This window comes from Sciurus vulgaris, assembly GCF_902686455.1.
Source record: "Sciurus vulgaris genome assembly, chromosome: 5".
Lineage (NCBI taxonomy): Eukaryota > Metazoa > Chordata > Mammalia > Rodentia > Sciuridae > Sciurus > Sciurus vulgaris.
Window position 1 is genome coordinate 43,299,969 of NC_136465.1, and position 11,668 is coordinate 43,311,636.

The window sequence follows — 11,668 nt, forward strand, 5'->3', positions numbered from 1 at the left end:
GAAGGTGGACAAGGGGAGATGTCATGAAGGTGTTTGCACAGGAAATACACTTTTATTTCATACCTGTGCTAATTGAGGTGACTTGAGTGAGGGTTTCTGGATATAATGGGAAGGGCAGGAGAAGCTTAGCTGCTAGCACTCACCGGGCCACTCCTTGGTTCTGCCCCCATAAGGCAGGGCATAAATGCCAAATAAAAGAATGAACAGGTTTTGTTCTGTTTTGCCTGTTTCTTTCTCTAAGTGTGTAAGCTAACTTAGTGCTGATAGGAGCTGTTTCCTTGTGGACATTCTGTGACTGTGCTGGTTGGGTGTCTTCTAGGCAGTTTCAGAGGAAGGGGCAAGCGTGCTCGTCCACTGCTCCGATGGCTGGGACAGGACTGCTCAAGTGTGCTCGGTAGCTAGCCTCCTGCTGGATCCGCACTACCGGACCCTGAAGGGCTTCATGGTGAGTGTGGGTGCCGGGCCTTTCCTGGAAAAAAAGCACTGCCTTGACCACAGTGGGCTTCTTTTTAAGAAACTTTTGGCAGCATTTTTTTTTTTTTTTTCTCATCAGCATTATTTTTCTCTTAGTAGATCAGCAAAGTTAATTAAAGGGGAAAAAGTAAAGTATGCTTGGAGTAAAGAGATAAATTTCTGGGATATTTAAATCAATGCTACTGAATATGAATGGGGGTACATAGGAAAGACATTTAGTAGTTGGGAAAATAATGAGCTTTATAAAAATTTGTTCATAAATACTTCAAGTTTGGGATAATGTGTGAATATGTAACAAAATACTTCTCAGGAAAAATAGCTGGAAAACATATTTTCTATATTGTTCATGCTAATAGTTCTTGGGAAAAACTGCTTTCCCTTCCAGGTTTCTAAGTAGTCCTCATAGCTCCAGATAAGAGTATTCAGTCTCTTTTTCAATATTTTTGTGTTCTTTGATGAAATTATGAGTATATGCTCTCCTAGAGGTTGATCCTTTTTGGATGTGCAAGAAGTGCTTCTGACCACAGTTGCCTGGGGTGGTGAAGTTTTGGCTGAGCTAGTGAGATTTCCCTAAAATGACTGCAGGGGCTTTCTAGTGACTGGGCCATTACCTGATACCTTCCTCTTGAACTGTGACTGGATAGAGAGTGCTTCAGTGAGTCCACAATCCATGCTGGGGACAGACGCTGAGAGGAGCTCTACTTGAATATCATCACCACTAATCTCCTTCCCAATTGGTATCAACTGACATCCTGGGGACTAAAGAGCTCCTCTCTGGAGCTTTCGCTTTCTTTTTCTCAGGAAGTGCCCAAGAACTTCAATTACCCGTGACAGGGTTAACATGAGACTGACATCCCTGCTCAGACCCCCTCTCCTAGGCTGAGATGAGGGCTGGATTCCTTCATTTACTTTTGGAGACTGGGTTCTCAGTCACACCCTGCCATGAGTCTTTCTCCCATACACCTTCCTTTTCTGCCACTGAGTCTTCCTAATTATGCCACATGAAATTTATAACACAAATGAAGTGGCCTTTAGAGTTAACAAGGACAGATTTCAACTGTCCATACACTTTTTTAGGGGAAATGAATGGCCATTTTAGAGCATTGGGGATATGAATGGAACTATTTTATAGTTTTTAAAACCAGACTACTTCAGACTCTGAACTTATAGCAACTGTAATTCCAAAGCAGGGCTTTAGCTTCTGATGTACTCATAAACCTATGATTCGGAATTCTTCTAATGTATAGTAGAGAGAACTGGAAAGCATTTCTAATTGTTTCTTATTGAAAGATTGGTATTTTTCATTATTCAAAGAGGCAGCATCATGAATTGGTTCAAAGATGGGGTTTAGAGCAGAGAGACCTGTGGTATAAAGTGGTGTCTTCTGCTTCCTGGTCTCTGTTGCTATAAAATGACAGGGATAACAACACCCATCCCACAATGAAGTGAGGTCACATGGGAAGCATATGAGCAGCTCCTGGCCAAGTAGGAAGCATTCAGTGGTTGGTGTTACTATGCTTTCTTACTTCCATTCTCATTTATTTTTCCTGTGTATGACCTTTAGCTTTACCCTTCACATGTGCATTGGTGGATATTATGCTGTCACTCATTTGCAGGTTACCTGAGGATAGTGATTTCTGAACCAAGTGCCTGTGAATCCTTCAGTGTCGTTGGATGTTGTCTCTTATTTTCCCTCATTTGCTTCTCTTGATGATATTTACATTCTTTCTTGTGTAGGTATTAATCGAAAAGGACTGGATTTCCTTTGGCCATAAGTTTAATCACAGGTGAGAAATATTTTAAAATCTGTTGTTTTGAATGTTTAGGGAAAAAACACTGTTCCTGAAGTTTTCCCCTGAAGTGTTCAGGGGAAAACAGCTTGGTTTTGAAAGGATTCTTACTACTAATCGTGTGTCTTCTTTGGAAAGTTTAAATTATGTTTTACATTTTGCATCACAGATAAAGGAAACCTCAAACTCTGACTGCACTTAATATTAGTTGAGCAGAACTCAGTAAAAATTGTTCCGGAAGAGACATATGACACTTGCTTATTCATTGACCTGGGAAGGATCAGCTGTCCCTCCTTCCATGCACACTGGATTTACTGAATTATTCCATTTTAGAAGTGCTGACATTCACTTCTGCAAGTCGTGAGATGGCTGTGGAGCAGTTTCTTTGCTTTTTCATAGTGGCAGTCAGATTGGGTTGTTCCTGTGGCATTCATATCAAAGCGAAGTTTCTCCCATATATCTCTGGAGAGGTAACATGGGACAGTGGCCCAGGCATTGCAGCCAGACAGATCCAACTCCAAATGCAAACTGTGGCATTTACTCACTGTCTGGCCTTGGGCATCTGTCTTCTCAGACCTTTGGTTTCCCATCTGTGGAATGGGGAGTCTTCCCTATTCCATAGGGTTGTGGCAAGGAATTGTAAAAATATATGTAACTATCCAGCTTTCTGGCTTGCCCAGATGGTAGCTATCAATAAACAGAAGCTGTCATTTATAGAACCTCCAGCCTGCTTTTGTTAGTGTTGATAATAAAGCCTGTCCTGTGTTTTGGTGTTCTCTAATTTTTCAATTATGAATGTTGTAACTATACTTAGTCTAGTCTTTTGGTGTTAAAATTTAAGTTTAGGCAATAATAATTTCATTAGATGTTTTTATACCCACCCAGTGTTTCCCTAAAATAAATTCTACATTTCTGAAATGGCCCATTCATATTTTTGTGGTGTTTGCAGTTAACATTAATTGATCATTAATTCTGTGGCTTTCTGTCATTTAGATTATTTTTCCAGGAAAGCATAGTTATTCTCTTTGACAAATGAGAAAATTAAAGCTCCCTAAATTGAGTAAATTTTCTAAGATCACATTGTTATTTCTAGTTTAGGGGTCCTCCTGACTGTCTGCTAGGCAGTTAGGATCTCTGATGTAGAAGACAGGTGACAGAAAGAATATGGAAATGGTTGATGGCCAGCTGGATAATCTGAAAAGATTATGAGGTGACCCTTTTTAAATTTACCAAAAGTGAGTGGAACTAAAACTTGGAGGTTTCCAGACAATTCCTAATGCTTCTACGCTTGGGAAAATTCTTAAATTGGCAGTGCTATTTTCTGTTCCTTGAGACAATTATCCACTGCTGAGATGAGGTTCTGTATTGTTATTTGTCTTCGATGGCACCCAAAGCACCTTTTTGTATTCCTTCTAAAAATCACAGAATAGTATAAAGGGCCAGGGAGTCTTCACTGAAAAATCAGAAATGAAAAGAGGAAGACTCTGAGGTATTTGCAAAAACAAAAACAAAGGAGATTTAAAGTAAATTACCTGTGGAATCTGTGGTCATGTAAAAATAAATGTCTTTACTTTACTATAGAAATGGGAATATCCCTGGAAATCTAGGGAACCACTATTTTATTCAAGTCATCTTTGTTCCTTATTCCTTCCCAACAAACAATGCAAGTGTGAAAAATCCAGAAATTGCTTAGAAATTGCTTCTAATTCTCCCATTAGTCATTAATAAAGTACAAGATATATTTTCAAAAGTTCTGGTATACTTTTAAAATTTGAATTAAATGCTTCTTGTTTTCCATGGAGTTTCCTTGAATTTAATCTCTGGGACTAGTCTACTTTAACATTTTCTTTTGTAACTATAACATGAATATGTTCTCTTCTTTATACTATCATTACAAAGTCTTTCTTGAAATTGAAATTTAAAGGTTAATTTTTCCTCCTTCTCATACTGAGTTTAAGATTAAATTTGTTTAGGAATGAAGGTTGCTTTTGTGATAGTTTATGCACTTACAGCTTTCTAATTTAAAAAAACTGCCTTATCTCTTATACTTTGTTTTATAGATATGGCAATCTAGATGGTGACCCAAAAGAAATCTCCCCTGTAATTGACCAGTTCATTGAGTGTGTCTGGCAATTAATGGAACAATTTCCCTGTGCCTTTGAGTTCAATGAGAGGTTTTTGATTCACATTCAACATCACATTTATTCCTGCCAGTTTGGAAACTTCTTATGTAACAGTCAAAAGGAGAGACGAGAACTTAAGTAAGTGTTTTAGAGTTTAACTTTTATCTCAAGATTTTGACAACTGAGAATTTTCAGGGAGACTTTTATCATTTTGAACACTATTTCATTTAGTGCACATGTGTATACTGACAAGTTCTTTTCTTGTTCCTTACATCATTTCAAAGTGGTTAAAATGTCATCAACTGACAGAGATCTGTACAGTTTTATTTTTTCCCCCAGTTTCTGCCTGATATACCCAGACAGGTTTGGAGTCTTAAAAATAATTTTGGATTCAAAGAAAATAATTTTTGCACTTAAAAGTTAGACATCTTGGGAGGCTGGGTTGTAGCTCAGTGGTAGAGTTCTTGCCTAGCACGAGTGAGGCACTGGGTTCGATCCTCAGAACCACATAAAAATAAATAAATAAAAAACAAAGGTATTGTGTCCATTTACAACCAAAATAAATTTTTTAAAAAAAGTTGGCTATCTTGGGTGGATATACTGTCATAATAAAAATTGTAGGTATAACAGGAAAACAAATTTTAAACCCAAGCCTCTGTTAATTTAGATTCAAACTATACTGCATTATCCAAGGGTAAAAGTAGATAAAATATGTACTTCCAAGTACATTATAAGGGCAGAAACTTACTAACAATAGGTGGTTTAGAAAGTGCAAATGAAGGAACATTTTTGAGATTTTCACAGAATAAAATTATTTTAACTATGGTGTATACATTATCGAATTTAATTTTAGAAATGAAGAGTTTAAATAAAATAGGCCTTAATAGTTTTATGCCATGAAAAGTTAAACAGAAATACTTTTTCAAGGATATTGGTTTATTTTGTCAAAGGAACTTCAAGTATTCCTGATAAATGGAGATAATTTAGAAGAAGCAGAGTTCATCCTTTAGGCTGACTTGTTTTCCTAGATAGCTCATGGATTGTTGCACTAGACTTTAAAGTTCTAATGGTATCTGCTTGGATTTAAATTCTGACTTTTCCTCTCACTTGCCATGGGAACTACTTAACCTCTCCATTCCTTTAGTGTCCTCATCCAGAGAATGGATGTATCTCCAATTCAGTGAGCGTTAAAAGAGAGAAAACACATGAAACCCTTAGATAACTGCCTGGCAAATAATAAATGCTCAGTGACTATTTGGAGGAAAAAAAAAAAAAAACCCCAAAACTACATAAGCAGCATTTTTTATTTTAACTCAGAAGAATTAAACATCTTGTCAAGGCTAGTGCTAGTAGGGGAGGAGTTGAGATTATTACAGTGTTATTCTACTATCTCAAGCAGCCACCAAACAGAGAAAGAAGTTGTACCCCATTTGTTTACATTTAAAAAAAATTCCACAGGTGGCTATTACTCCCTCTGGAGATGGCATATATTGTCCCTTGAATGTCTCTCTGCTTTCCTAAGTAAATATGTCTACATCTTCAAAAAATAAATAAAACAAATCAATAAAAATCCAAATGCAGTCTGTAAAAAATTAAAAGCTAAAAAATAATAATAATAATATTAAAAAAATTAAAAAATAAAGAATTCCACGGGGGGGGGGGGGGCGGCGGGGAAGCAGCCACCAAAAAAGATTATAAATTTCCCTGCTGTAGAACAAGGACAAAGATGTTCAGATAATAGTTCTTAGTTCCTTTCCAGCTGATATTATACATTTATTATTCATAAGAATCAAGATCAGTCATTTTCAGACTTTTTTTTTTTTAAACAGAATTCAAGAAAGAACATACTCTTTATGGGCTCATCTATGGAAGAATCGAGCTGACTACCTGAACCCTCTGTTTAGAGCGGATCACAGTCAGAACCAGGGATGCCTTCACCTCCCTGTGGCTCCATGCAACTCCATGTACAAGTATGTAAACCTTTAGCAATCTTCCAACTAGGGGATGAAACTGGATTCTGGCACTGTTTAACTTGCAGAGGCCAAAGGGTATAAGACTGGGTTCAAGGCTTTTTTGGACACAGAATCCACCAGAGGAAGATGCTTGAATAGCTGACTCTGGTAGTTTGGGCAGCATCTTCTCCCTCTCATCCCCCTAAATGTGGAATTCTCTTCAGAAGTTGATGTGTTATAATAATGCTACCTCAGAAATATAAGTTCCCATTTATTTTTTTAAAGTGAAAGCAGGGAGGGAAAGAGAGGGAGAGAGAAGGAAAAAAAGAAAACCAAGTGCCTTATAAGTCAAATTAGAATGACACATTGATCAAGTGATCATTATCAAATGATTTTTGTCTCTGCTGAATCAAGTCCTAGCATATTTCCCTTGTGGAAATAGATTATTTTAAGACTATATATATTGGGATGGGAGAGCAACCATGGTGTATGTTATCCTTTGACTTTTTCCCTAGTCTTGTGATATAGAAGAATGACTCAGAGGGCAGCAAAAAGCCAGTGCACACAGAATATAATATACTGAGAAATCACATTCCTTTTCCCTATTTGCTCCCAACAAATTCTTAGTGGTTCCCCCCCTAAAGATTTTATTCCTCAAGATTATTTTATTCTCTATTACTTTAATATCATTATATCTCCAGACTTTTATAGGAGAATGCTAATTCTATCATACTCAAAAAAATGCCTCCATGGATTCTGTAAAGCAGCAGTTTTAAGAACTGTTAAGAAACACTAATCATTTATATTGGAACTAATTTATTAATAGCCAGTTGTTATTAACAGTCTACAAATAATTTATTGAGGATCAAGCACCATTCTAGGTACTCTGGATAAAACATTGAACGGCTAAATCCCTGCCCTCAAGGTACATTTTTATTCTAAATAAAAGAGTGGTTCTAAGGATATCCATCCCTATGACAACACTGTTTATTCTCATTTGCATTCCAGTATGCTTTATTGTATGGGATAAAAAATGAGGACTTATTGTAAATGTAAATGTTATTTTGTGGTGGTTGTGATAAAACAAAAGCTAAAAGCTTCAAGTTTAAGTCTTCCTTTGAAGCTAAAAGATTCTCAATATACAATCAGTAATTTTTTAAGTTCAAAACTTACAGCCATTTTCTTATACCAGAAAGAACAAAACAAAATGAAAATGTGGTAACATGTGCTACTTTAATCTATTATAAAAATATATTTATTATATGCCTTCTACTTATATCATATATACAAGTAGACACTTCATGAACTTAACTTTCTTCAGAAGTTTACAGGCTCCCCCCAAAACCCGTCAACATGAAATTATTGCAAGTGAGTGACTTTTTTGAGCTTGTAATTTGTATTTGGTTATTATTTAGTCTGTGGACCATAATATTAAAGAAAGCTTGTAAGATTTGGTATGGTGGTATTGTAAAGCTCTGCCTTTCTTCCCAGGTTTTGGAGTGGAATGTATAACCGCTTTGAAAAAGGGATGCAGCCCCGACAGTCTGTTACAGATTACCTTATGGCAGTGAAGGAGGAATCCCAGCAGCTGGAGGAAGAACTGGAGGCCCTAGAAGAAGTAAGACACCCTTGCTATTGTTAATCTCTATTGTGTGCTTATTTCTTTCAGAACACTGCCCCATGAAATCCTATGAAGGCGCATATATAAAATTAGCAGTGACCATTTCTTATTTACTGTTAGTGGTAACACAGTCTCACTCAAGTGAGCATGCAGATGACTGATGTCTACACCTAGGCATTTAATACATTTCAGACATCTGGCTCATGGCTCATTTCCACAGTGTGCTGAACTATTTGGCTATTATTTTAGTCAGCTTTTTTGCTGCTGAGACTAAATGACCTGACCAGCACAACTATAGAGGAGGAAGAGTTTATTTGAGGGTTCACAGTTTCCGAGATCTTAGTCCATAGAAGGCTGGCTTCGTTCCTTGGGGTCAAGGTGAGGCTGAACATTATGGCTGAACAGGGTGGTGGAGGGAAGCAGCTCACATCATCAGGAAGCAAAGAAAGAGACTCCACTCTCCAGATACAAAATATATACCCCATAGCCACACCTCCAATGAACCACTGCCTCCAGCCATACCCCACTGACTTCCAGTTACCACTAGTTAATCCCATCAGGGATTAATTTGCTGATTAGATTAAGACTCTTACAACCCAGTCATTTCTCCTCTGAACCTTCTTGCATTGTTTCACATGTGAGCTTTTGGGGGACGCTGCACATCCAAACCGTATCAGCTATATATACATATCCATATATATATGTACATTTCTCATTACTAGTATTTTTAAATTAATTCTTTCTGGAGAAAGCATGAAAAAAAGTTGAAAAAGTAAAGTAGTAAAATTAGACATATGCTTCTGTACTACAAATCCATTTCTTCACTTCTTTTTTTTTTTTTTTTTTTTGCTACTGGGGATTGAACTCAGGAGCACTTATCCACTGAGCCACATCCACAGCCCTTTTTATCTTTTATTTTGAGACAGGTTCTCACTAAGTCACTTAGGACCTTACTAAATTACTGAACCTGGCTTTGAACTTGCAATCCTCTTGCCTCAGCCTCCTGAGTTGCTGGGATTACAGGCGTGTGCCACCATGCTTGGCTCCTGTTTCTTCACTTTTAAGAATTATGTAATGATATATTAGTATATAAAAGATAAAATAGTTGAAATTGACTAGAGTCTGCTTTGAGCTTCCTGTAACTTCCCCATTTTGGCCAGGGAGGTTATAATACACTTAAATGCTTTTCCCAGTAAGTTAACTTTATTTCCAGTGATACTAGTTTAGTTTGTCACCAAACCCACTTGGATTTTTGCTTTGTTCTGCCTCACTTGTCTTAAAACACTACAGCACCATGTCATTCGTTCAGGAATTAGCAGTAAATTCCTGTTGTTTGGAATCTAAATTTTGAATTGAGGTTCAATATTTTAAATATGTTGAAAACTTAAAGATAATATGTAGTGAGGAAAAAGTATTAGGGGTAAGTCTGGGAAATTGTCAATAGTTAAGATTCTTCTTTATCCTCAATAAAGCAATAGTGTGGCTGGAAGAGAACTACAGTTCCCTTCCAATTAGTTAGTATCTAAAGAAAGTTCAGCAAAATATCTCAAATTCAAATTGAATTCTACGCCTTGGCCTAGTGGATACTCACCTGCAAGTCACCACTGAGAATGATGGTCTGGGGGAATGGTGCTTTATGATTCAGGGTTCCCAACAATAGAGTTGTCATTTAGAGGTAACTGGTGAGGCTGACTCCTGTTTCCCTCATGATACTGTAGAAAATATCACCTTTTGAGATATCAATATATGGAAGATCTTAAGACTAGGGTTGCAAACCTAAGAGCCCAAGTAGAGCTGGACAAGTAAAACAGATTCAAAAGGTTAAACTGTTGGTTTGGAGAACTTTGGAGACCAAGCATTAATGGTATTCTAGTATAAATCTCCAGCATCCCACAAAAAATTGCTGGACCTCTATGATGAGTTCTCCTTATATCATCATGTTTTACCTTATCAGAGAAGTGATTTTTAACCCTGTCTGTGCAGCAAGATCACTGCCTCCCAGGAAATCCTGATGCCTGGGCACTAAGCCTAGAAATTCTGAATTTTGAGTGCCACAGGTGACGTGAATTATATACCCAGGGCCAAGAGCAAGAGACCTTGAATCAAATAATAAATGCAGAGTGTGAAGTGAGTCACAGGTTAGGTTTTTAGAATTCTAGAGCCAAGTAGACACCTTTTTTTTTTTTTTTTTTTTGCTAAAGTCTCTTCAAGTCATCCTGACAACATCCAAGCTTTATAAATCTTAGGATTTTATTAATCTCTTGCAGCATTCTGTTAAACTAACAATCTTAAAAATTATTATTTAGAATATTTTAAAATGCCTTCATTTAAAATTTTTGATTCTTATTTCCTCCTACAGTAAAAGTTTCTTAGTCTGGCATTTGAGATTTTCCCATAATCCAACTTTTCAACCTTATTCTCCACTGTTCCTCTTGCTAAAATTGAGTATTTTCTGCTTCTTGCACACTACTGTCACCTCCTTTCCTTTGTGTTTTTCCTCTCACTATTCCTCCTGCCAGGAATGCTATCACCAGAACGTCTAAATTTAATCCTTCCACAATTCTGTTACAATGCACCTTTCTCCCTGGAGTTCACTCTGCACCATAACACGCCCATCCTTCTTAAATTTGCCTCTTCCAAATTCCTACATGAACACTGCCTCTGTTAAACACTTCAAGTTCTCCACAGCCAGATCTGGATTCATCTCTCTTCCTCATCTTGCCCCTGCTTTTGCATTAATACCGCATATGGAAGGAATATGTGATACTCCATCTTGTAATACCTCCCCTACTGATATTAAAGGATACAGTCTGATAAATTATATTTTGAACAGCCCAAGTGTCCATAACCTAATGAATGGAGACACAAATGTGGCATATTCATGTAATGGAATATAATTCAACATAAAAGCACTGAAATCTTGATACATGCTACCACATGGATGATTCTTGAGAACAGAAGCTAAGTGAAAGAAGCCAGACACAAAAGGGCACCTAGGATCTTATCTATTGATATGAAATATCCAAACTAGGCAAATCCAGAGACAGAAAGCTGTCTAACGGTTGCCAAGGGATGGGGAGGGGGGCGAGAATGGGTGGGGTTGGTTGGGTTTTTTTTTTTTTTTTTTGAGATTGTCGGGTGGTGAAAGTGATGTAGAATTAGTAGGGATGGTTGTACAAAGCTTGTAAATTTACTAAAAGCCACTGAACTATATACGTTGGTGGTGAATTTTACAAGTGAATTATATCTCAATAAAATTAGATAAACACCTTAATTCCTGATTTATAAAAAAACATTTTGAGTTCATGGGAACCATACAGACATAGAAAAGAGGGAGACTGGGCTGGGGAGATAGTTCACTTGGTAGAGTGCTTGCCTTGCAAGCACAAGGCCCTGGGTTCAAATCCCCAGCACTGCAAAAAAAAAGAAAGAAAAGAAGGAGACTACTGATTGCTAGGTACATTATTTGTTATACTGTTTACATTTATAGAAAACCTGTCAAGGCAGTTATCATCATCCTCACATTAGAGATGAAGGAAGCAAGCCCTACAGAACTCATTTTGTCCATAGCCATAAAGCCTAGGTTTGAACCCTCATCCATTTGAGTCCCATTATACCCAGCTGGGAGGTAAACTAAAGGGATGCATGTATATAAGGAGAAGGTAAATTATTTACGATTCTTCCCTGAAATTGTTATTTCTTCTTCAG

The 11,668-nt window shown here is 37.2% G+C and overlaps 1 protein-coding gene across 1 annotated transcript in view; it reads left to right on the forward strand.

The window, feature by feature from the left end:
• The window catches only part of MTMR7 (myotubularin related protein 7), a 92,114-nt gene that overhangs the window by 75,907 nt on the left and 4,539 nt on the right, over window positions 1–11,668 (forward strand). The window contains exons 9-13 of the mRNA XM_079143132.1: window positions 320–445; window positions 2,212–2,261; window positions 4,325–4,525; window positions 6,217–6,357; window positions 7,831–7,957. Of these exons, the coding sequence (XP_078999258.1) occupies window positions 320–445; window positions 2,212–2,261; window positions 4,325–4,525; window positions 6,217–6,357; window positions 7,831–7,957 (645 nt within the window). The remainder of the gene's footprint in view (window positions 1–319; window positions 446–2,211; window positions 2,262–4,324; window positions 4,526–6,216; window positions 6,358–7,830; window positions 7,958–11,668) is intronic.